The sequence below is a fragment of the Cariama cristata genome, unplaced genomic scaffold (assembly GCF_000690535.1).
Source record: "Cariama cristata isolate BGI_N322 unplaced genomic scaffold, ASM69053v1 scaffold32489, whole genome shotgun sequence".
Taxonomy (NCBI): Eukaryota; Metazoa; Chordata; class Aves; order Cariamiformes; family Cariamidae; genus Cariama; species Cariama cristata.
This window is the reverse complement of record NW_009635813.1, coordinates 23690-50429: the sequence shown is the minus strand read 5'-3', so window position 1 is coordinate 50429 and position 26740 is coordinate 23690. Positions and strand designations below refer to the sequence as shown.

The 26740-nt window shown below is 42.5% G+C and overlaps 1 protein-coding gene across 1 annotated transcript in view; it reads right to left on the bottom strand.

Moving 5' to 3' along the window:
- The window catches only part of CDHR3 (cadherin-related family member 3), a 37221-nt gene extending 11393 nt beyond the window's left edge, over positions 1-25828 (bottom strand). Inside the window, exons 1-12 of the mRNA XM_009707685.1 lie at positions 25783-25828; positions 22041-22243; positions 17730-17898; positions 15141-15226; positions 13105-13199; positions 12895-12999; positions 9112-9260; positions 7579-7768; positions 5908-6076; positions 4296-4395; positions 4052-4150; positions 353-579 (exon numbers count right to left, since the gene is read on the bottom strand). Of these exons, the coding sequence (XP_009705987.1) occupies positions 353-579; positions 4052-4150; positions 4296-4395; positions 5908-6076; positions 7579-7768; positions 9112-9260; positions 12895-12999; positions 13105-13199; positions 15141-15226; positions 17730-17898; positions 22041-22243; positions 25783-25828 (1638 nt within the window). The remainder of the gene's footprint in view (positions 1-352; positions 580-4051; positions 4151-4295; positions 4396-5907; positions 6077-7578; positions 7769-9111; positions 9261-12894; positions 13000-13104; positions 13200-15140; positions 15227-17729; positions 17899-22040; positions 22244-25782) is intronic.
- Positions 25829-26740: the final 912 nt, after the last annotated feature.

Here is a 26740-nt window from a genome sequence, read left to right as displayed (position 1 = left end):
CTCAAGACCCTGTCCTTTTTCTATTTTCCGGTACGTATGTAGGCATAAAGAATATCTTAAAGTGTCTAGGGCACAGAAAACTATTTCACTGCCCAAGTAAAATAAGAAAAAAAGACTGAGAAACAAAAACCACAGAGTTAAAAATATAAAAATATTACTTTAATCCTTTTTGTAAAAAATAAACCAAGACTAAGTGAACACCACCTCTTTCATCTGACTAATATAGGACTCTGTGCAGGGGTGGACTTGCCTTGTAGAGACCAAGGTGCTTTGCCCAATGTCTTACTGTTCTTGCCAGGAAGAAGAGAGAAAAATGCAGATAAAAGGGGAGAAGTTGAGTGGATTGACTCACAGATGCTGTTGCAGTCTTCTCTTGGTCTGAGGCCTGTACTATGAGAATATGTTTCTGAGTTGTTTCATAGTCTAATCTGGCTAAAATCTTCACATCTCCTCTTGTTGGGCTGATCCAGAAGATATTTGTGTAATCCCTGGTGCCTCCTCCAGCTACAATGGAATAAGTGATAACACTGGGTGACGAGTCCTTGTCTCTAGCATTCACTCTTCCAATGGTGGATCCAACTGAGAGACAGAAAATCTGTATTTCATTAACATTTTAAGGAAAAGGAAGTAAAGAGTATTTGTTCCAATCAAAACTTAATGAAAATGAACTAAAGATTTGGTTTAGAGTTTTTCACCCCAAAAAAGTAAAGCAAAGGTGTGAGAAATACTAGTTCACCATGCTGTGCTATGGTTCCCCTTGCCTGCTAGCAATAAATACCAAGACGTGAGGAGTCTATAGAGAACCACACCAGAAGTGCTCTGGTGGTGAGGGCCACCCCAAGCCCTGTACTGACATGGACAAACTCCCCCCTTGCGGCAGCCGAGTGCTGGCTTGGTTGGAGGAACAAGGTTCTTTGTCTGCCTTGAGAAGCAATTGCTGCTGTTCCTTCTGAGGTGTTTGAAAAGTGGCTTGAATTACCTTCGTGACAAGCATTTACGAAGCAAACTATAAATGGCAGTGCTCTAAACTGTGAGAACGAAGATGGGACTGTGCACGCCCATCTCTGCAGACATTGATTCAACACTAAGTGGATGCACATGACCCAGGGATATACAGGATGAATAGTCCACATGCACAGAGTAAAACAGAAGGAGGATGTAAACAAAGGGTTGACTTTTTTTTTTCTTTCCTGACCTTGTGAACTCCAGCCCTACTGCAAACTGTTGGCTCCTGTTTGGTACAACAATAGCAAGCACCTTGTTAACATCAACTCAGATCAAAACAAAAGGCAGTCTGAGCTGGAAAAAACATATTATTTCTCTTGACAGTTTCAGTATCCAGCAAAGTTCTGTGGCTGACACGGAGAGCTTTACAACATAACCATGTCACAGGTGGGTTTCAAGTGTTACATTGCTAAGATACACGTTAGTGGTATGAGGAGACACACACGGAATAGAAAATGCTACAAAATTCACCATATCATGCCCACTGGGAAACAGCGTAGAAAGCCAAGCTCCGTCCATGCACCATAGAAATAGAAGCAGAAGCTGGGCAAGAACAGGCTCCTGAGCAATGCAAGATGCAGGTATGAATACCTGAAGGTCAGGGTCCTCTGATTGCTGAGTGGCTATCCTGTGCCTCTTTGTCCCCCCTTAACCTTCCTTGCTTTCCTGGCAGCTTGGCTTCTGCAGGAGCCAGTGCTGCCAGGGTTCCTCTCCAGGCAGCCCCTCCTGCCGCAGCCTCCCCAGTCTCTCCAGCTCCCTCCCAGCCATGCATCCCCACGCCAGCTGCAGCTCTGCCGTACTCAGCAGTGGCCGATGACGGCTTCTCCACAGGGCAGGCAGGAGTGATTTTTGCAGACCTCTGGACCTTGGCAGGATCCTCCTGACCACAGAAGCAAGAAAACAGAGCTGAGGGTGAAGGCTGGAAATTTGGGCTTGCTCCTTTGCCCATGGCAAGGGAGAGGAGTTTGTGGGAAGGATGGCGGGGCTGTTTGAAGCATGCCTTTTCCTCCCCGCCACCCCTTGCCTCCTGGCTTAGGCAAATGGACACAGAAGCACCCTAGAGCCCACAGGTCTGCTGACCATAGCCACAGCTGCCTTCACCTGTGCTTTAAGCCTGCTGTGGCTATAATAATTTGATGAATTGAAGCAGATACTAGATTATCTGGCTGCTAAATCACCTGGAGTTTCATGGGCAGCTTCATCATGTCCCACTCAGATGCAGTGATGCACTTGGATGTCCTCCTTGGTGATGTGGCCATTGGGGGAGATTTGTAACAGCAGCCTGGGGCAGTGTTGGATGTGCTAGAGGACAGAGCTGCCGTTCAGAGGGACCCGGCAGGCTGTAGCTACGGGCCAGCAGGACTTGTGGAGCTCAGCACAGACAAATGCAAATTCCTCGACCTGGGTCAGAACAAGCCCATGCATCAGTGCAGGCTGAGACTGACAGAGCAGGCAGCAGCTTTGCAGGAATGGACCCGAGGTCCTAGTGGACAAGATATACATGAGCCACCAGGACACCCTCAGGGGAACGGAGACCACACATGGACTGGATTAACGAGTGTGTTCCCAGCACATGGTGGGAAGTGACTAATCCACTCTGATCAGCACTCATAAAGCTACCTGTGACCAGTCTGGGGGCCTAGGTACAAGGGAGATGCTAAAAAACTGGAGAAAGGCTGGGGAGGGTTGAGCAGAGGACGAAGGAGGAGAGGTTGGTGGGGCTGGGTTTGTTCAGGCTGGAGAAGGGAAGGCAAAGGGAGGATTTAATTGCTGTAATCCACTACCTAAAGGGAAATAATACAGAAGACCCAGATACCCTCTTCTCAAAAGGGGACAGTGAAAGGACAGTAGAGAACAGACACAAGCTGCAACAGAACATTCCAGCTGGGTACAAGGTAAAGTTATCTTGAATGAAGGTTGCTCAGCTGGAACAGGTGCTCAGAGAGGCTGTGGAGTCTCCATCCTTGGAGATTTTCAAAACACAACTGGATGAGGCCACAAGCAACCTGATCTAGCTTTGAAATTAGCCTCCTTTGAGCACAAGTTAAACTTGAGATCCCCAGAGGTCCCTTATGCCTTCAATTTTTCTGTGACCCTAGGAAGTTCAGAATGAGGGTCAAGACTTATCCAGCATATATCTAACATACCTCTCAATTTTTTCTCAGCCAAGAGAATAAAGCCAGTAAGTGAGGTCCTGGGGCAGAAGGCCTGTGTTTGGTACATCGGGTCATATGAGGGAGAGGCTGAAGCTAGGGAACATGCCATTCCCGTGCCAAGTCCTCTGCGCACCGAGCAGCACAGCATAGAGCTGGCTGGTGGTCACATCTGACACACAAGGATTATCAAGAAGGCAAGATGCCGTAGCACTGCTCTGCAAACACATGTGCTGCAGGACTCACCAGGGGACAGGAAGGGTGCTGAGATGGGAGTCAAGCATGTGAACAGTTTCAACAAATTCAGTTTTAAGGCCATGTTTGCAGCTGCTGGTCCTGGGCTGTTGCAGGAATAGGAAGGACCCTGGCTCCAGGCACGAGGAGCTGCTCTGCCGTCTGACTGAGTGTAGCCTCCCCATCCAACTACTCCCACCCCCACCCCATCTTAAGGGCACCTGCTGCACCGAAGGTGAGCTGGGTCTAAGGGGACAGCAGGGTGGCCATCCTGCACTATGCCTGGGCCAAGGGAGTCCTCACTCATCTGTGTCAGTCTATAATGGTTTCTTTGCACCACCGCAGTTCCTCCAAAAGGCTAATTCAGCAAAAGCAGAAAGATGGTCTGAAACAAGACATCTGAGTTCAGTTCCTGGCTCTGCCATAGATTTCTTGTGCAATTGCTGAATTTGTCTGTATCTCAGCTTCCATCTGTGCAATTCGAGTTTTTGCCAGTTTTGTCTATTTAAGGGTAGTAGGCGGTTTTGTGGTGAGACCCTGGTTGAACTGGAACTTTGAGCCATTCTCCTCATTCAAATATATAAAAATCCATTTAGAGCAAAAGGGTACTTATCAACATGACAACATTATTTCTGTTAAGTAGGTGCTACTTACTGTACCTTTAGTAATTTCTGGAACATTAAATACATATGATAAATTACTGAAGACTGGGAAAAAATCATTCACTGGCTTTATCCTGATGTAAATGTAGATGATATCTGGAAATATAACAGAAGATTAAATCATAGTTAAGTATGGCTGTGAAATTTTCTCATGCATATATTCAAAATACATATGGTATTCCTCTCTCCATGCTGTTACAGCACAGGAAAATATCAAAAGAAGTGTAAAAGGGATACTTGCTTGAGTAGCTAGGACAGGCGATATCTTGCACCCTGACAGTCAAAGAATAAACTTCAACTCCTAGATTAGCTGGATTTTCTAAATCAATACTTTCAATCATCTAAATTAAAAAGAAATACAATTGGTTTTATATTTTCTTACATAAAATCACAATACACATAATGGAAATCACTTTTTTCAGCATTCTGTAAGTGTGGTCTCCCCCTCAGACATGCAGAATCGCTCTGTAGGAGTAATATAGGCTATTAATCAATTACAGGATTGAATTACAGGCTTTTTCTACATGTTCATGCTCTGGTGTTTCTTGGAAATTCAAAACTCTTTCTTTCTGCCAACATAATTTCTTCACCTTAAGTGCTGGAAGTTTTATCAGTTGGATCATAAGGTCTTGGCCTTTTACCTAGTTAATTCAAAGCTCATGTAATGAGCTAGCTATTTACTCTGCCCTTTGTTGGCTCAACAAGAATCTGCTGTTGCTAAATACTAATAGTTACTCCTTGAGCTCACACCTGCAGACACGTATTAAAGGTATCAGATTCAGCCACAAGTGTTTATCCAGGAACAAAGTTGTTACTAAATGGTGGCTTACGTGGATTTAAATCCTAATTTCCTGAGCTCTCTCCCTTTCTGTAGGAGCCTCATAAACTTTGGGGCAGTAGGACTACAGCACAGGTATCCACTGTTGATTGTCTACAGGGAAATTCCTGGAGGAACAGGACATTTCAGATAGCCTGTTACATTATACATACATGGTGATCAAAGGGCTGACAACAATCATATCCTGTGCAGCAATGAAAATGCTCTTTATGTTGGCAGATGAAGCAGCTAAGGGCAGTGCTCATTGACATGTATACTTCAGATCAAAAATTAAAGTAGGCCATACAAAACTAGTCCTGTAGCACTCTTGTCTTTTAGCCAGAATGTCTATTTTTTGTCTATTTTTTGTTACGTTTCTCTTTTTCTGTAATTGTTCATGTTTCTTTTTAAAGCAATGAAACAACCACCATTGCACAAGCCCAGCAACTGGTGGGGGTTCTGGCCAATGCAAATATGCCAGCATTTAATATCAGCATAAGGAACCTATATTTTGACACGCAAAATCACACAAGTGCAAATCCCACCACACTTTTGTGAAAATTTACCACTCAAAGTGGTTTTACAATTCTGACCAATGAAGCTGGGAAGTAGTTACTGAGTGTGGGATTTCTCAAGTATTTCAATTCTTCATGCTGAATAGCAAGGATCTTCCACAGTCTGTCATGAATAAATGGGTATGAAATAGCGTCAAATTTCTCTGTTTATCCATATCAAAGTTGGTGCTTCACACTCCCTAAAAAAGGATTTTTTTTTCAATCATATCTAGCACATTTATTTAAAACTGGATAAAACAGTTCTCTGTTCACCAAATTCTGTAGAATCCATAGAAAGCATCCTATCAAAGGGCATGTAGTTCACATCCAGTCAACAGTCATTCTCCACATCATACCTGCTGTGACATGAATTACAGTAATTATTTTTTGCTTTTACAGACAATGAATTCAAAAAACTTATAATATTTCATAAGCTGACTTCTGAAATGGGACAATCTAACACAAAGCTACAAGCGACTGACCACAAGTCTTCCAGACACAGTGGAATCCAGAGCGAAGTTATTGCTTCCAAAACCAGATAATCCAGTGAAATTAAATTGATTGTGTGATGGATCAACATCAATATCTTTACAGTAATTTCTAAGATCAAGAAGAAATGTCCCAGCAGTCGTATTTTCATTTGCCTCTCTCCTGTTTAAAACAAACATGTTTCCCATCAGAGCAATTTATATTTTTCCTCTTGAACTCTTCATATAGTACATGCCAAAACATTGGCTTCCAGTTATTTTCTAAGTGAAATCCTAGATCTAAATAGGAAAAAGTTGATGAAGCAACCCAGAATCTGATCTATATGCTGTGGTGGACAATAGCCCTGTATAATGGGCAGGACGTAAAAATTTAGCCAGATCCAAATCATAAACCTGAAGCTCAGCTAAACTTCAGAAGCTGCCATGAGATCTTAATGTTCAAGATTAGTTCAACTGATAATTAGTATTTTAAAACAGCTTGACAACAGTCATTTCTTCAGTCTGTTATAATGTTCTCCTGATGAGAAGCTCATTCTTCTCTCCTTAACTAATAGCTGGACCATTCCTCTGTTTTGTGAAACTAGCTTTTCTGGCCCTGTTGACAGTGAGGCTCCCTGTGATGCACATGATGGAACTGGGGGCAGAGGGTGTCGATTTAATTTTTTTTAATCAAGACAATTAAATACAAAAACACTGAGAACCAACTGAAATACCATTAAGCCCTCATTTTGTTCCCTTGTGCAATCCCTACAAGACTAGTTCTTTATTTGATCTTTATTTATTTTTTCCCTGAAGATTTTTGCCTCTTTCAGATCAAAATTTAAGCTCACTAGATAACAAAGAGACTGTTGTGTTATTGTCATGGATGTTGTCACTAAGCAGCACTCTGAAGAATTGGATTCTCTTCCTGCCAGTACGTAAAAGTATGTGATTTAAATGCAAGACATTTCTATTAGATAGTGAGCAAGCAATTTAAACAGATACCCACTAACTGGGAATTCCTCATTGCATAGCTTCTTGGCCTGAGATGCTGGATTTTTATCTGCAGCACTGTCAAACTACCATAAGTGCACCTGAAGAACTGCACTATGCAATGTGGCGTACTCTGAAAGATCAGAGCCAAGGCATACCAAACACTTCAGATGGACAATTTTTACTTCAGTCTTTCTACGACACACTTCATCTGTAAAACGGAGTTAATGTTATGTCCTCATGTGCAAATACAAACTACCTCATCATCACAAAGGTCTCAAAGCATTCATAGCCATAGCAAAGTCCATGACTAAGATACTATGCACAGAGGACTCTATAACAAGAGGTGTTCTGGGCTCTGAAGGCCTTACAGACTGCATTAGATAAAAACCATACAGGTCACCAGGGAGTGATTTAGAAGAGAAGAATCTGAAGGTATCTAAAAGAAAGATAAATGAATTATCTGACTATACAGAGATATTTTTAGTCCAAATTTCCAGGTTGAACATGTCAGGAAATTGAGTTCTATTCCCTAAGACACTTAGAGTGAACACTAACCTTTAAAGGCTAATAACAAATGTCCACATGAACCTCTAGCTATAGGTCTGGGGACGCTACCTAACTGATGTGCCCTAGACTGCACACTGCTCTGGGGCAACAAGGCAGCACTAAGGCAATGAAGAGCCTCAATACCTGAAGGTAGACGGATTGCATTCTGGTGGGTTGTCATTGATATCATCAATAATGATTGTGATCTCCATTTCACTGGCATGACCACTGCTGGGACTGTCCTCCACCCGGACTATCAATGAGATGTTAGGATGGAGCCGCAGTGGAAGGGCATCTCGGTCGATTCTCCCGGTCACCTGCAGCACTCCAGTCGCTAGGCAGAAAGCAGCCAGAAATCAGATGTTCACCATGGGGGGAAGTAACAAACACTCACCGTGTACATGCAAAAGGAAAGGGTAGCTCAGCAGACAGGTATCAGAATAAAAAGTTTTCTATTCTGTGCAAATCATGACTGGTTTATTTTTTTTTTAAATGATACAAAATGACTCTGAAAGTTCTGCATAAGACTTTAATGGACAGATACCCATTGCTCAAAAATACGCCATAGGTGGCCTCAGCAGAGGGCTTGGAAAGCAGTTACATTTCCCTTATGCTCTCAAAGAACTAGTGCAAGCCAGAGTTGAGTGCACTCACAGAGCATCAAGGACAATGAGCTGCTAATGGCTGTGCTGTCCTTGCTTTCTAGCTAGTAAGACCGCTTCACTTTCTACCGTTGTCGTTCAAGCATCCTTCAGCACCTCTAAATCTACTCACACATCAACTGAGCTGCTCTTAGCTGTGACAGATTGTGCCAAGTGCTCTGGTCAGCCATTCACTTAATACTTTTTTTTTCACTTCTGTTAGCTTCTGTTCAAAAAAAGGAGGTTTTTATGGCACAGCACAATACTATTCCCAGAGCATGAAGGAGGTGAAGGAACAGTGTATTTATCCTTTGCCTTTTGGAGTGTAATTGAGGGGGCAGGTGGCAATATACGGCCAAAGGGCATAAGGAATCCAAAGCATTTAAGGATCATCCTGATCCCCCACAGCACTGTGTTGTGTGGCAGCTCTTACAGCTGTGATAAGCAGTTCTAAAGCAATAGCAGACAAGGAGCAAAGCAGTCACTGAATGCCAGCTCTGGAGAAAAAACTTCAGGGCACTGGTGTATGCACCCCAGAGAGTACCAGGAGATAGTACCAGCGTGAGAGAGAGGACTCTTTTGGATGGCATTGCCTGAGGAGAGTCATGAATTGAGTAATGAAGCTGAGATGCAGATTTGCTGTGTACCTCAATGCTAGAGCAGATTTCATGCAGGAGAGAGGACATTACGGTCCAACTGCTGCGGCTGTTTCAAGAGCCTCAGAAGGATCACTGCGGTCCTCAGAGATTAAAAAGGCAGCAGCTAATCTTACTTCCACCCAAGGGACCATCACCCTCCAGCCATAAATTAGTATTTGTCAAGAAGTCACCTTTGGTCTACTTTCTTCAATGTATCTTACTGAATCTTGGTCAGCTGACCAAAGAATTTTACCCTAATAATATACTGAGCATTTCTTATTTCTGGGGGTAGCCACAGAATAATGTAAGTCAATTTAAAACTAAGGCAAAAACATTTTCTCCAAAGTAGCCACTCTCTTTTTTGGGGGTGTCAGAAGACACGTTTTTGTTTGTCTCACTTGGATTTATGGAGAAATATCTGTGAGAAGACTGGATGCTGTAGAAAAGCCTGCTGGGAAAGTCTTCATCATCAGGATCTTCAGCTGTTATATTGGCAACAATGGTGCCCGGGCTTTGCTCCTCTGGAATCCTGTAAATTCTTTGTTTTCTGCAAGATAAAATAAAATATAATTCAGCAAAGCACACATCTGTGTTTGCAAGGGCAGCTGATCACAGACTTAGCTGAGCAGTCAATTGTAGCAGCAGAGCCATGGGCACGCTGAGCTCAGAGATGGCTATTTGCACGTCAGGGTAAACATCCCACTCACTGGTTCTGCCAGCTGGACGTGTAGCAACAGCTGAACTGGTACGTGGTCGTAAAGCATGACATAGCCGCACAAATAAGTGTCCTTCCCCTGTAACTTTTTCACAGTAGAAACAATTTGACTTTCACAGAATCATGGAAGCTGAAGATGGAAGGGGCTGTTAAGTCATCTCCCTACAGAGCCACCAGCTTGTAAAGCCACTTGCTTTAGTTCCTTCATTTTGCAAGAGAAAAACAAAAATAGAAGTGGTAATGTGATTAATCATCTTTTGGAATGAATGCTGGAGGCTTTGGGAGGCCACAGTGTTACTAAAAAGCTGAGTTGCCCCTGCAGTAGGTGGAGGCAGGGAGGAGCAGTCCTGTGGGTGCCCAACAGATGAACGTGCTCCAAACTCCCAGCAACATCTGTCTGCTTCATTTTACATGAAGAAAAGGGTTCTTTACTGCTGCCGTTTGGTATACCAGTGCTCTCAAATTTGCCATTAATTAAGTGAGTTTTATAGCTCAGCTATAGTCTGGCAGGCAGTTGTGCCGGATTGCTTATAATGGTTGCAGTTGCATGTTCACGTGGGTACTCAGGTATGCAATTATGGCACTTGAACCACATGCAAAAGCAGGCATGGGCAAGCACACAAAAACCGTGCAAGGAATTTATGAAGGCTGATTTGTATTACTGAAACACACACAAACACCTCCTGCTTCTAGAAATCAAAGGGAGCTGAAGGTGCTCAAGAGTTCAGAAAATTATTAGGAGTATGTTTCAAGACTGAATCTTTTTTGCACATTTTAGACTTCCTATGCCACCACTTAGCTAATTGACTAGTCTATAGTTCCCAGTATAGGAAAGCATGAGCCCTTCATTGTCCTCTGAAAATCAACATCATGGGGCACTTAGCAATTGGAACAGAGAACTGCAGAGACAAAACAGAAGATCCCACGCCTCCAGGTCTCCACTTGCAATTTTAAAAATGGTTAAGACACAGTATCTTCAACTGTTTTGTCAGCTCATATGAAAAGAAGAAAGCATACAGAAGAGAAGTCACATAGGGTTTTCCCAGTAAAAACACCTATCTTACAGCCAGAAGTAAACAAGGAGTTTGTGACGGCTGCAGAGTCAGTGTATTTGGTAAGTTTCTATCTCATTCTTGGCATTGGACCTCTTCCTTCCTTGTTGTCCTGTGGCTTCCAGAGTTACTCGGAAACAAAACAAATAGCAACAGATCTCCTTCACTGCTACCAAAATGTCACCCCAAAATGCCTCTCTGATCACTGGGCAATATGAGAGGGACAGCTCTAACTGGTTTTGGCTCAAAGCAGGGAACTCCCTATGCCCACAGGGACCACAACTCCAACCTCTCTGGGGACAGCAAACTCGCCACAACTCCAGCTTCACAGCCCTAGCAGCCCTCCTGCACCCTGCACAGGCAGTTGTCCTGTCCCCACCACATCTCTCGGAAAGAAGTAGGATATTATCAAGCACATCCCGGTAGCACCGAGTACCAGTACAGCTGGGGAGGAGCTGGGGGCCGCTTCCTACGCAGCTGCATCTGGGCTGTGTCCTGTTGTCCGTCTGTCTGCCACCTGCCAGTGGCTTTTTACAGGATGGCTCAAGCAGACCTTTTAGACACTGCAATGTAATTGCAAAGGAAGCATATGTTTGTTTTCTCGTCTTCTCCTTTATTTTCCTGACTCCACAAGTTTTCCATTGATTTTAACAGCCAGAATTTCAAAAGGCTGAATGCCGGTGTAGTGTTGTGAACACCAAAAACAGATGTGTTTGCATATACTATGGGAACAATTAAAAAGACCCTTTGAAACTCTGTTCTTGACAGCTTTGATCGGGAGAAAATACAGAAAGTTTGCTAACTCATCAAGTGTCTCCAGCTCCCATCCCAGCACTAATTATTATACTGTCAGAAAGTATGTAGCCCCAGCCTGCAGCTCGCATTTTAAAAAGAGAGAGGCCATACATACATGAAGTGTAATTTAATCTAAAGTTTTTTACAAACTGAGCTGTTCTTTTTGGTCTGTAGTGTCAATCTAGAAAGGAGAAGATTCAAACAAATACCAGGTCTTATTTGTGCCATATGGGAACCGAGTGTTGGATCTTCGGTGTTATGGATGCTCAAGGCACTACAGCTTTCACTAATTTGAACAAGTAAGTAAATATTTAAGAGAGCTCCTTTAGCATTCCAGACATAAGGATAAATACACAGAAATGGCAACATTTGGGGGAAATAATCAGTACAGCACACAATGTGCAACCATTGGCACTAGGAAGAGGATTCCTCCTGCTTGTAGCAGTACAGTAATGTGGAGTGAGCTGTTAACCTTATTGATTATTGCAGACATGAGGTTCAAGTATTAAATAAGTAACAAGAAAAAAAAATCTGTCTGTTTCTAACATTTCATTCTTCTGTTTCTTCAGATTTTCCACACCTTTACCCAGCAAGGTCCAGATCCTTGGCCTCAGCCCCGGAGCCCTGCATTGCTCTGGCTCCACCAGACACCCAGAATATTGCTCCAAACAAGTGGCTGGAAACCTCTTGGCATGGCCCAGGTGCTACACTGTCTTGTCCTTTGCATAGGTGGCAGGAGAGCAGCCATCATAAATATTCTCAGCTGGGACCTTGTAGAGCCTCAGGATCAGGAGACATAATGGAGTGTCTTGAAAGCAACCAGTGTGTCATGCAAGTGATAAAGATAAATCAACAACAGAATCAGATCAACTGTAATAATTGTCAAGCTCCTGCTTCAGAAACAATTGTCCATCTTGCTTTCCACTGCAAAACAGCCTCCTGGTGGTACACATATATTCTTTCCCACTTTTCCAAATTTTCAACAATATTCCCGATTCCAGCTAAAACTCCACTAGTCTTCAAAAGCTATTTCTGACTTGTGTGTTATGACACAATTTCCTGCTTATGACACAGTAAGAGACAACAATGTTTTAAAGATCACTGAGATTGTTTACAAGTGTGTCTGGGAAGAAGAGGAAGACAGATCAAAAGTGAGACCTTTTTATGTCTAGACATTTCTGTATGACTAAACGTCATTATGGTGAAATGCACATCTGCATGAGGGGTAAATTCTATATGAATATATTCACACAGACTAAAATTCACCTCCTTGTCTCAACTTGTCCAAAGGTCTTTGCATAGCTTTAACCTCTCTAAATGCTAACAAGTACAACAAGCTTGTTTGGCTGCCCTTAGCATGAAGGCAGAGCCTGGAAAACTTGAAGGCAGAGCCTGGAAAACTTGAAACTATTAAGAACATATATAAGAATAAAAGAGGGAAATGAGGGCAAAGCTTTCTAGCAAAAGAACAGGAATCATAACAGAATTAAAATACTATTTTCAGTAGTATTTTGGTTGTTATGTTTACTTGCCCTTATGTTACACCCTCCTATTGGTGCCAAAGCAGTAAAGTTGGGAAAACATCTACATTTTGAGTACAACAGAAGTTTTTCACTCACGTGGTAAAGTAAGGTCTTTCATCATTGATGTTAATTATATTTATATTCACTGTTTTAGTCGACTTGAGTCCATCTGGATCTGTCACTGTTATATTTAAAAAGTAACTGTTAAATAAGAAAACAAAACAAGAATCATTCTATGGCTATGGAGGAAAACATTTATCTGCCTACTGTACGCTAATAGCACATATGAATAAAATACGTTCTCACCAGTGTGGATCTTTCTCATAATCAAATTCTTTTGTGGAGAAAATGGCTCCGCTTTCCAAGACCAAGAATGGTACCGGTGCTGGGTGAACTGAATACTGAAATGAAGAGAGCAAGGCATTATCTTTGTACCTTTAAACATCCCTCCATTTGTTCCTTGCCTTGTAGAACATGCCAAATTATAGTACAGCGTTTGCCTCAAACTTTACGTAATGAAACACGCTGACGTACAGATGCCAGCACAAGCTCTGATCATCTGAGCAGAAGCAGCTCACACTTGGTCGTACGTGCTTTGCTTGCCAGTCAGTGGAGAGTCACAGACACTGAACTACATCAAAGCCCACACTATTCTCTACCTCTGTGAACTCCAGGTCTGCAATGAGAATTTAACATCGAGGCCAGCCAGCAGAGCCACAGCACCGTAGGCAACACTCGGCTTTGTGCTGGTGGCAGAGTACATGCACAAAGGAGAAGAGAGAGAAGAAGGGGTGAGACTGGATTTGGGGGACATAAGAGCTGCGGAGGAGGCAATGAAGTCTCAGCGTCCAGATGATGGGAGAGGGCAAGGAGCGGAGAGTGGACAGACTTTCACAGAGTACATTAGGGTGTGAGACTGAAGGGTGTTCACAACAGCCCAGCACTAACGCAGCTGCTCGGTGGTAGCACGTAGCAGGAGCCGCTTTGTGCATTGCACAACACAAATGCCTACCACAAGAGTGCAGGGGTGTGGGAGGGAGCTGAACACCCCAACACCGCGCACAGTAGGGAGAAAGGCAGCACGCTGCTCCCTGTGCCCACAGGGTAGGTACTACATACCTACCATGTCCTCCCCACTATCTTCCATGCCAAGCCATCACCACTAAGCCTTCAAGGACATTTCCTTTGCTAGCGCAGGTGCTAATAATACCCATAAACTCTGGAGTATGCAACATCAGAGGGTCATGCACCATACAAGTAATCTGCAAAATCCCCTGAGCAGATCTGTCCAGGGGATGCAACTGCTCTAGTGCTACCTTCTGGAAAAAAAACAGGAGGTACAGAGAGCTGAGTGAAACAACTTGCCTCTTGCAATGGTAGCTTTAATTGAAATTGCTTTTTAAAAAGCAGCAAGGTGATTACAATTCTTTTAACAATGTTTTGCTAGTTAACCCTTCTAAATTCCCTCTCTGGATTATTATTTTACCTGTTGCCCAGCATTTCTATATTTGCAGCTTCTTATTATGCCTGAGATTCATCAGGGGTTAGAAGGCTCGTGGAACTCACTCCTGTTGCTTTCAGAAACAAAGCAGAGCTAAACCCCCAGGCTTCTGCTTCCCTCCTCACCAGCTCGAGTTTGCTGGTTTGACTGGGCAAAGCCTGAGGATGGACTTCAAGCTAACTGCTCTCTTGAATAATGCTACACATTGAAGTAGCAGCAGCAGACTCAGTTCTGGAACGTGTTGTCTTTTATAAAGCCAAAGCCAATAAAGCAAAGCTACAACACAATTCTTAGGTAAGTGCCATTACTTTTCCCCTGTCTGCAAACTTATCACTTTCCAGAAATTTTTGCTGATACCAAGAGTATTTTCGGATCAGCTAACACATTTTCCTAACTGATGGTCACAGTTTGCTCTGGGATTGTCAAAAAGCTGAGATTCAGTTGCCTTGTAAGTGATTTCCTTACTGTCTCATTTAAAAGAATTTACATTGGGATTCAGAAAGTTAAAAATTTTATTCACTCTGATCTACAAGAAATGTTTTGCAAGCCGATTTAAAAAAAAAAAGACACAACTTCTACTGTATCTCTGATTAACTATATCAAACTCTGCCTTCAATTTCCCTCAATTTTGGTGGGCTGAGAACTCAAAATACAATTTGTGTCCAAATATTGAGGCTGGGTTTTCTTAGTTTACTATTGAAAATGTTTCTTTTTTTCTGACTAAACATTTTCCTGTGTTTCTGATAAGGAAGGAAGTTGTTGAAAGATGCTGGCAATTAGCATTTCAGATACAGTGGATTATATAATTTCTGTTTGATTTTTTTTCTTTGATACAACTTACTTTGAGTTCAGCATTTTCAGGATCAGCTGCATCAACTTGGTAAATGAATTCTGGAGGTGTGCCTTCTAAGACATAGATCGTCACAGCTGCATGGATATAAGTGTACTCGATGTTAAAAGGGTAAGAATAAAGGCCACAGCAGCAAACATACTGATACACTGAAGCTGTCCAGACATATTTCTGCCTGCTGTGTCTTCTCACTTCACAAGTGTAATTCCAAAATCATCACAAAGAGCACAAATACTCAAAAAGATTAAAAGAAACCAACTGCATATCTGTAAACAGGCAACCATCACTGCAAGGTGCAATACAAATTGTGGCATCAGGAGAAAGACTGATTTTTATATATGGCCTATCTTGAGCTGCTAACAGGGTACAGAATAAAATTATGCATTTGGGCTACACCCGTGCCTTTCTTTACTATGCAGATGGGAAGAACATAGCCTTGTGCTAGGTCCTCATTGCCATCACCTCCCTGTCCACCCCATGTCCCCTGCCCAGAGAGCTCAGAGCCTTTTCTCTTCATTTTTGCTTTTCCTTTACACCTGCGAGGTAAATAAACAGTGGATGGTCTGCACTGATCTAAATTTTGGCCTTATTAAGCGTGCTAATTCAGTGCAAGGTGTATTTCTTTCCATGCCAGGAATTGTCACAGCTGGGCTATCCCGTACTGGGCCACTGGCAACAGGCTTCTCTCTCCTTGGGTAGAGCAATTAATAGAACAACAGATCTTTAGATCACATGATTTGCTTTATGCCCTTTTGTGTTTGCTGGACCTGCTGTTTCTGGACTATTAATTTCCACTGTGACCCCTGCTGACTGCTGCTTCTCATCAAAGCAGTGGGAATCCCAGAGCAGCGTAATGAGTGGTTCCCAGAGGACAACAATATGAATATAAAGTTTAATGAGAGGGAGATGCTTTTTCATAACCAGTGAATACACAATTAGTGTCTAATTGTAGCTGGTACTGTTAACTAAAGCCACACAGATCAGACATCTGTGCTCACCAATTTATGGCAGCTCTAGCTGAGAGTTAAGCTGATGCTCTTATTTGTAACAAGCTCCCACGTAGAGTGTGTTTCATGCTGTGCCGATCCCCTGAAGCGTCACATTTAATTATTATTAGATTCCAGCGGCACCCATGATATGCAAGACACCAGCTATACTGAGAAGATGACAGAGCCTCTTCCCTAGGGGAAGCTAATTTGCTTTGCAAACTAAGTATTGTATGGAAGCAGGAACGTCAATGTGCTTAGGAGGCATTACTGAAGTGGGCTGAATTTGAGGGGGCCTAGTCTGAACCCAGCCGGGCAGCCAAGCCCTGCCGGCTGCAGCAGGCAGAAGTCAAGGCCATGGCCACGCTGCGCTGCTGACCACACCAAGGGCTGTGAGTCACAGCCCGCATAGTACTGCTGCGAGCCCAGATCGGGACGGGGGGGTGGGCGTTCAGCTCCCTGCTCCGAATACCTGCCATGAACGGATCACAGTTTGATATTTTCAGATGTAAAAAAAATTGAATATTGAATTATTGAATGCTCTTCTGTACATTGCTGTTAGAATATCAAGACTTAAACAGGCTCTCAGTACCTCATGAAAAAATAAGAGCATATTTTTACTCACTACCTGAACTGTTCTGTCTGTGTGTGAACATGTAATAAATACATCACTATACTCTGTCGCCTCATGGTACAATTTTTCCAGGTCCCTCTCATTAGTAAATGAACAAGATAAGATTTCTCAGAGAGTAAGACAATTATTTCCTATCCTTTTTATCGGTGGTGGCATCATTTGTATTAGGTACTGCATGGCATGTAAAGCCTGCACTGACGACAGCTGGGGTCCAGACACTCCAGCCTCACTCCTAAGGCTACTGCACACTCTTCCCCATTGCAGCTTTGCCCGTGGTCTGAAAGTAAACCTGGTTAACACCATCTGCCCCTCCCAGGAGACAGAACTTTTTGCCTCTTTCCATTTGCATCACCACAGATCACAATCTCTGAGATCTCACTCTTCAAACTGATTTTCCACTTAATTTCCCATGTGCAGGTGCAAATGCAATATACAGGTGTAAAACATTGGCAGAGCAATGTTTTTATCATTTTCCCTCAGAAATTCTTGCACATACACAACATACATGTATTTAAATTTATCTGGCTTCTCCAAATCAGTCCAGTTTTCAACATACTACTGAAACAGGTACCCTTACTCAATGGTTATATCCCCACCAAACTTCAAGTTTCTAATACATATCTCTAGGGAGCTATTAATCTCATCAGAAAAAGAATATACATATTTATTGCTATAAAAAACATTTTTGTCTTTTAAATCTTCAGGTGCTTCAAAATGGTTAAATCATTTTTGTTCAAACCTTCAAGAAAAATAAAAGGGCATTTCCAGAGATGAAGCATACCAAATATTTATGTAAATTCAAGCTCTGATAAAAACAGTGTCCTGTTCCTCCCTTGTTTTCCTAAAGGAAAATGCTTAAACCACTTTAGCTACAGGCACTGTATGCAGCTACAGGGCTTTTTTTTAATCTGATGTCATCTTTTCAAGTATTGTTCTTTTCAAATACCACCATTATCTTACTTTGAATTGCTATATTTCCTCGAAATACAGGACGTTCATTTTTATCTGTTACTTGAACAGTCAGTATGTTGAGGTCAGTTCTCCCAGCTGTATCTTCAACGAAAATCTGTAAATCAAAGCTCTTTGGCATAGTTTCATAATCTAGGACAGGATTTCCAGTGGTAACAACCTGAAAAGAAAAAATTATTATTAACACATGATGCAAGAGATATAAGTTATAGTCTATACGAGTGAATACAAGTAAGGGGACACCTTCCATCAGTAAGCAGTCAGTATTTTAGATCATCTTCTACTTGCTGGCACATTTCTTGTCAGTGACAGAAATGTGAGAAAAACAGAGTGGAAAGACCAAAATGTCGTGGCTTCATGGAGCAACTCAAGGACCTCTTGTGTGAGGGACAGTTTGAGGAGAAGAAAGCCTGGAAGGAGCTGCCCTGCCTCACAGGCAATGTTTTGCCTTCAAGGTCAGGACTACATCTTGCAGGTACTTGTCTGTGCCAAGTCTTCACCTTCCCACACAAGTTCCAGGAACAGTCGAGGTGTGACAAGACCAAAAACTGGGAGGAAGCCCTGCAGGACACAAGGGCAGCTTCACTATTCCTCTGGGTCAGGAGCACGACGGGGAAGATCTTTTACTTGCAATAAGGAGTGTGAGGGAAGGAGACCGTACAGTCTAACGGGTATCAGCGTCTTCCTTGTACAAGCTGTGTCTGAGAGAAGACTTGCAGGAAACCACAGGAAGAAGGGAGCTGCACGAGTGCACTGTATGAGAGAGGGACCAGAACTGTTTGGTGAAAATGTTGAACTAATTAAAAAAATAACACAGGCCTTAAGTTTTGCAAGATTGATAAGGCAAACATTTGCTTTGGTTTTTGTGTTGGTTTTTTTTTTAAGGCTTCCAGCTCTGCATATTGCCTCTTAACACAGAATGTGTACAAGCACAAGACTGACATTCCATGAAAAAACATTAAATACATTCATTTTGGATTTACAATTAGTCCAGAGCAATAACAGGATGCTGAAAGCTGCATGCCTCCATCTTCACTGCTGAAGCTGATAAGGAAACAAGAACTTTCCTTTCTTGGAGAAGAAAGGAAAAGGTGATGGTTGAATTTGCTGTGTAGCTAAAAAACTGTGAAGCTTGAACACAGTAGTGGTGTGCTGTGGAACTGGAGAGGAAGAGTTGGGGCTCACAAGTGTGTGTGACAAGGAGCGTGTCAGTGTATTCACACTACTGCAGAATGGACGTGCCTGAAGAGGATGCAGAAGGAGAACAATGAAATAAATCCTTGATTTTAGATGAGGTGCTGTGGTCAGAGGACAAATACAAAAGTACTGTCAGCACAATTAGAAGACAGAAGCCAAAAGACAGCCCATTAACAAAGACAGTTGGAGGAGAGTGAACAGAAGCACAAATGTTTTATGACTTCTGGTACATAAAACAGCTGCTCTCTGGAACCTCGTAGATCTTTTTGTTACAATATTGCAGAAGAAAACAACTGTGTCCTGGATGGTCTCCTTCTTTCCTATATTGCACAAATAGAAGTTTCCCATAAAAAGGATGCTAACTGTGAAAAAAACATTCCACAAAAACTTGTAACACCAGTGGGAAGGTTGGTCTCCAAAATGAATGTTTGCTGGACACCTAAATACAGTAAACAGATGTAATGAATTCAAAATGGGAAACTGTCCAATTCTAAGCAGAAATTATGTGCTCTGGGGATTACTCCTCCAGCTCACAGCCAAATATTTTCATTGGTGTTATAACTACAGCCAGATTTCCTAAATACATATCTTCCACCTTCCTTTACAGAGACCTTGCGAGTGAAGATGTGAATCTAGATGGTCTCTTCCTAGGTTGCTTTTGAGAACAGTTTGCCACCAGCGCAGGCGGTGAGCCACAGCTCACCTCTCCTCCAGGCAGGAGCAATGCTTACTGATAAAGGTAGCACTGTACACACTTCAAACAGCTGCAGACTTCGTGAAAGGGAGCTGAGACTCACCCCATAACTGTCTACCCCTGGTTCCACCTGAGAATTTCACTGCTCCCTGCTTCCCCCTTCACTCCTGGGATGTAGAGAGAGCATCACTAACAGCATCGAGGTAGTTTCAGGCAGCAGTATGTTTGCATGCATTCAACACATCTTCTGCCCATGGGGTTCTTCAAACAAGAGTAAGGCAAGGAGGAATGGGCAGGGCTCAGATCTCAGAAACTGTGGCTTTCTCAGAAATCTCAAAACGTATCAAGAAATGTGATATTGCTTTGGCTTGCTGCAACAGGAGTAAATGTGCTTCATAAATACAGAAGAGCCTGTGCTAACAGGTACTTAGCTAATCTGCAAACCGCATAATACATAGATGAAATACTGCCTTTTTGTACATCTTAGCAAAGATTTAATGGCAATACATAGAGCTGAGATGTGTCATTTTGGATCACATCACTTTTACAAAACATTGTACCGATTTCCTACAACATAGCATAAATAACTAAAAGTAGCAAGGCTCATCAAATAAATGAACTAAGAACACTCATGTATTTATCCTTGCCTTATGAGTTGTAATTAGCACTCAACTGCTAATTTGCAGAACTTGTATGTAGCTTTCTCTATGATTTTCTCATGGCTGATATTCATCGGCCCAATCTCTTTGTTCTCGTCCCTGGAGTGAGTTAGGAAACCCTGAAACCAGCCATAGTTCAAGCAAGACATACAAAAGCTCACAGGCCATTCTGGTAATAGGGCTGTGGTATGAAATGAATATAAACTGTCACTTTAGAAGCAGCAGTCTCCAGCCTACATCTTCCTTGGCCATTCATTTTCATCCTTGTGTCACTCTCTGCGCTGTGCTAGAACAAGAGTTTCTCCATCATCACTGCCATGAAAAAAATCAAGAAGAGACTTTTTATCTATTTGCAGTGTTATTTTTCCTCCAGATGAATTTCTCTGTTCCACTCAATAAGCAGCAACACAAAATGCTTGTGCTGCACAGCTTAGAGATAGCATGGGACAGGGGCAAGCAGGTATAATAAAGGGCTATGTTTTGCAGCAGAAGGGATAGCTTTAATTCAAAATGCCAAAATACAGCCTAGGAAGGCAGTCCCAAATTATCAATTCGCTGTCAGCAAAGCCAGCTTAAGGGATGTATACATTTCCTTCTGCCTGTTACATCCCTTCAGCTGACCCAGTTCAAGTGTGCAGCCACATGCTTCACAGGTGAAATAGGGCTTTTTTGAGAGTTTTTTTGACCATTTCACTGATCTGGCTGGGGAGCAGCTAAAGAACTGGGAGAGCTGGCACAACGGAGCTTTGTACTCTCCTGGGAGGCAGGAGCAAGGGAACAGCAGCAGCTCCCCACAGGCAGGTCACATCAATGAGCCGCAACCGCCTGGGGTCATAGTCTTACTTTCCCAAAATTTTCTCCCAGAAACACCAGCAAAGAGAAAGAGAAAAGAGCTCTTGTATCAGTTCTGTGAAAACCTAAACTTCCTTGGAAACACCCAGAAAAATGTATTCAAGCTAACTTCTTAAGATGCTACTCAGTGTCTATCCGTATCATTTAAAGACACTCTTCAGTGTCACTGTTTAGGCTCAGACATACAAGTGAGTTACAATGGGATGACAAGGTCTCATGCATCTGAACACTCATTGCCAGTGACAAATGTGAGCTAACACTTGCTAATTTACCCAGCAAATAAAATTAGCCTGAAGTAATAGAAATTGCTTTGCATTTGCCATAGGACAAGAGCACACAATAGATAGAAATAGATCACAGATATGTGGAAGTGTGATAACTTCTTACCTCAAGATAACTTCCTCATGTGTCAGTCTTCGTTCAGAACTAAATACAACTTTGACCTGACTCAGCTTACTTTATTTGGGAAATAAGTCAAATTCATTTCAATGCTAGGTGAAAGTGGCCAAACAGAAACTGCATGTGGTTTAACTAAACCACTTTAAATTTACAGTGACTTCATATAAATTAAATTGAAAATCTACGGACAAATCCTCAAAACAGAAGCAGGTCCTAAATGTCCTTATTCACCTTTTATTTTCCAAAAATCACATTTTTTCTATCACAGAATAAATGGAATTATTGTGATTGGTGTATTTTGCCCAGATACAATTAAAAATTATAATCACTATTGCTATTCATTTGTCGTATCTATTAGAGCATGTCCAAATACTACCACAGTCTGCATTTGCAATTCTTTTCTGATTAGAAGATGAGATACTGTGCGCTGTCAGTGCTCAGTAATCCAGGAAACATCAGCCTACATGACTGAACATTGCTCACGCTAAACGTAAAACTCACCCTGTATTCAAGATCTCCTTTTGATTCAATATCAAAAGCCTCTGTAAGTGGATTTGAATTTACTATGGTAGGAGGTATTGCAACACCTTCAGAAGACAATGGAGAAACAGTTACATTAAAGGTATAAACTGAAACACCAGCTGCTGCATTTTCTTCAACAGTGCTTGTTGCAGGTAAGCCCTTAAGCAACCGGGTTCTTCTTCCTGCAAGATGAAAATGAATGTAAAATTACTTCTGGGAATCACAGGCTAGCAGGAGCACACAGCTTGTGCCAAGACTTACCATTAATGAGCACAAAATGGCCTGATTCTCTTTTTGCATATGAATGCTGGCATTGCATTGGTAGTGAATCCAGTGCTAATGGCAAAAGAATCCATCTTTTCTCCAATTCAGTACTATATTGTTATCATCTAGAGTGGCAGTTGTTAAGGTAGTATTGTTACTGCATTCTTTGCCTTCATATATGCTTTCATATAGAAGCAAAGAAACAAAATATGTTTCTATTATTTAATTTCACCCCTGTGCTAATTGCTGCCTCTGTGCACTAATCACATCAAAGAGCACCTTGAATCACACAGACCTGGATGTTAAAGAAGCAATCTTTTTTGTGACGCCGTCTGCAGTGCCAATTTCCTCCATTTTCCCCCTTCTTATTCTGTCTAGGATAGTTATGTGCACACCTGGCTGGTGTGAGTAGTGTGAGTTAGCAACATCTTTGGGTGTTGTTCTATTGTGTCTTCTGCTCTGAGCGCAGAAGAGTAACGTCCAGTCCTTGGAGGAGATGCCGACCCACAAAAGCACCCTATGGTTCACAACTGCCCAGAAGCAGCACAGACTGCTGTCGCATCCAACAGCTTTGCATGAGCTCCTTGCTTCTCAATCCCACCTCTGGACTCCCAAAACCAAAATCTTTGCTTGCTCTGTCACTTAGCTTCTGGGTTTTGTTATTTTAAGAAAGCCCTGTTGTGCTTTATCTCATGAAGAGTGTCCAGAAAACATAAATCATGACAGCTTTTAGGGCATGTCCAGAAACAACATCTTAGTAACCTCACATCCCTAAACTGGCTATGTACCTCCACATGAGACTATGGCAGGGCTGACTGTTGCTTGGGGGGGGGGGCTTCGCTGGCTTGTCCAAAACACATGCCAAGAAAGCTGGCTATGTTCAGTCAAACCTCCCACACACTGTGTGCCAAAAGGGAGGCAGATACTGCTCACTCAAGGGACCTGGCCAGCCTGTTCATACACCAGCAATTACTGTAGCAAAAGCTCCGTGAAGTCTTTATTTTTGCTGGGCAGCTGCAAGGTAAAAAACTGCTACGGGAACTAGGCTGAGGCCATTAGGGCTGCAGCATGATTCCGCTTGGATGCTCAGGCTCAGCCCTGGAGCTCGGGGACGTAATGCCAAAGGGAAACCTGCTGCTTTGCAATACCTCTGTGGTGTGGGGCAGAACCATCTCTGTTTGCCCCTTCTCATGTGGCTGGGGAAGGATGGCCCACATCCGCTACCAAAGAAGCACTTTAATTGCCATTCCTCCAATGGCAGCAGACCTTAATGTGGAGGGGAAGAGTTCAGCTCCAACACTTTCCAATGACATTAGAAGACTTTTTCCCCAAACTATCAAAAATCTTGTCTCCCTACATCCCTAAAAAAATGTGGAGCATTTTAGGGATAGTCCATATATGGCCTTTGTGTGATAGACATTGCTCCCATTACTGGCCTCTCAAATAGGATCAGAGAAGACTTAGAATCCCAGTGCCTTTGCTACATGAGAGGCAAAACTAATAGCAGTAAATGAGTCCACAAGACAAAGCATGGAATCCCATGGTCTCCTGTCTTCCTGCATCCCACCCTAGGAGGCACTTGTCCTTGCGGTTTTTCCTGGAGCACTTCTTAGAGCAGCATGACTCCATCAGACACCTCCAGTTCATCCTCTTGCAGCCTGCAAGACTCACTGCACTGTGGGGAGGAGAAGGAGGGAGCATGGGGGGTGTTGTTCCCGTAACCAGCCATACTAGGCTGTGGTGGGAGAGTGTGCCTCTGGCAAGATCTCTTCTGAGCACAGGGTCTCACTGGTAGGAGGCAGAGCTGAGGCACTACCCTGGAGCTTCTCCACAGTTGCATGGAGGTTTCCATGCTCCCACACTCCAGATACAGCGGGTCCATGGGTCATCAATCTGGCTGGGATTACTCTGGCATTTAGGGAAAAAAAAGCCTTGGAGATGCTCTGTAGGTGGATGAGGTACAGGCTGGGATGTGGGAGACTGCGAGGTGGGAACTGCCTGTAAGAGTGAATCTGAGCAGGTCACACTGACACTCTGGTAGGCCTGAGTTCAGCTGAGCTGTTACTGATTCATGTCAGTGAAAGCAGGACTCTGCGAAGGACTGAGGTTTTATCAGTGTTCTTATAGATTCTGGAAAAAAATCATCAGCAAAAAATGCCCATGCAAATGAGACTGGGCTGAGAGGGTCTTCTGGGAATACATTTCTGTAAGTGGAGCTGAACTTTGAATATAATCTCCTGTGGACAGTACCTGATGACTCCAGTTCCCTCAGCAAGCCACAGTTCATTAATGGAAACCATTCATAAAATCAATGAAATCATTTATAACATTTAGAAATGTAGAAAGAAAAGAGTTGCTATTTTTATATTATCTCTAAAGATTTCACTGGCTGTTTATTCAGGATTTCTCTTTCTAAATCACAAGTTCCTACTTCTTGCTCTTTATTTTTAACTGTATTTTTGGTACTGCATCTAAACGGCTGCTTCTTCTTCCAACTGATTTTACAGAAGTCCTCCTTCCATATTCACAAGACCTTGCTTATCTCCTTACTTTGGAGAACAAAACATGCCTGAAGCAATTTAATACATTATTTATCAGAATAACCAACCCCAAACATTGAAAAATGCTGAGTCCAAGACAAAGCAGTCATGAGACTGGCTTTGAGAACTATATGTATATTTAAGTCTTATTTATCTGTGATTTGTTAGTATTTACAGTGTGCTTGAGTCACACCTTCAAGATTTTCTCTCTCCATAACCACGCAGGTTAGAAAAACACTATTTTTCAAGGAAAGCTGAGATTCATATGCAGTGTCCTGATCACAGTTTTGGGGACATCAGGAAAACCACTGAATATTGACAGATTCCTGAGGGCTGGCAGAACTCTTTCAGTTCCTTGAGAGCAAAGTGACCCTACCTGAGCAGCCAGCTTACTACAAGCAACACCAAGTGCTCCATGAACCACATGGACTGCAGTTTGAAGATCTACTTTAAGTTGCTAATGTGCACACATTCATATTGGCAAATCTCCCATATTTTCACACTGGGCAAAGATAGTGATATTACCATACTAATATTCCCCACATGTGTTTTCCTGTTTGGTCCTGTTTGGTTGCTTGTTTTACTTCATCAAAAAGAAATGTTACTGACATTTGAAAGGAGAATACTGGAGGATTAATACCAGATATTGTTTCTTGGAGAGCTGACCTCTTTTCCCACTCCAACACTGTCACACTAGCAGTGGCTATTGCACATGAAGTGCCTCATCCAGCAAAGTGTCTTAGCAAGGAGTCAAATTCTCTTCTTCATTTTACTGCTGTAACCACAGAGCTCAATCTATTTCAGTAGGAAAATAATTGTTACTTGATTTTTTCCATCCATGTCTGATCCCTCCCAGGAGAAAGTATAACAGCCAACAGTGTTCTAATTTTAGCAGCGTAATGAAATCATGTTCTTACCAGATACTACTGCCAGCAAAATGAGGAGAAGGAGCATGCTCTTCATTGTCTTTATGATCCTGTCGTTCATGTTCCCAGGATGCAAACTGAAGGAAGATCATGGTGTGTTTTCCCTAGTTTACACCAGCTCCACCTAATTCTTCCTCTTTGTCATGTTGTGAAGTGAGAAACGAAACAAAGGACCCGTGTCTCTAAGGGAGTTTCTAAACACATCAGCTTGTTTGCTTGTCAGAGAATTGCTCCTTGCTGACACCTCATCCACAGACCTGGGTCACACTTGAGAAAATAGTCATTAATAGTCCTTTCACTGCAATCATCTTATTTATTGAAACATTATGAAAAGAATCTAGTATGTTCTAATTCTGGAAATACCATGCTGCTTTCATCGCTCTGGCAAATGAGGTGCTCTCTTCACACACCAGAATCAAATACTCATGGTTTTTTACTTAATCCAAGAACCTGAAGTTTTCTCATTTCTCTGGCTATCAGAGAATTACTCAGACTACACACGCTGCATACCAGGAGGTGAGATTGCAGTATATGTACATGACAAAGTTAGCTTTGCTGTAGCTGTCTCAGGAACAGCATGGACCACTATGCAAAGTGCACTGGCTCCCTTAGATTAGGCATTTAGCAAGCTAGCCCACAATATACCCATGTAAATTTATTTATTTTTTTTTTAATTTAAGGGCAGTCCTATCATTTTTTTTCATCAAGCATAGTATAGAGGTGACACTAATACTGGAACTGGATGCAATGTAGGTGCATCAGCCTCAACTCATAGAATAATTTAGGTTGGAAAGGACCTATGGAGGATAGCTAGTCAAACACCCAGCTGAAAGCAAGCTTAATTAGACCAGGTTGCTCAGGAATTCATCTAGTTAATTCTCAAACAACTTCACACACACTTAACAGCTCTGCTACGAGGTAGAATTTAGAGATTCGGGTTTAACACAGC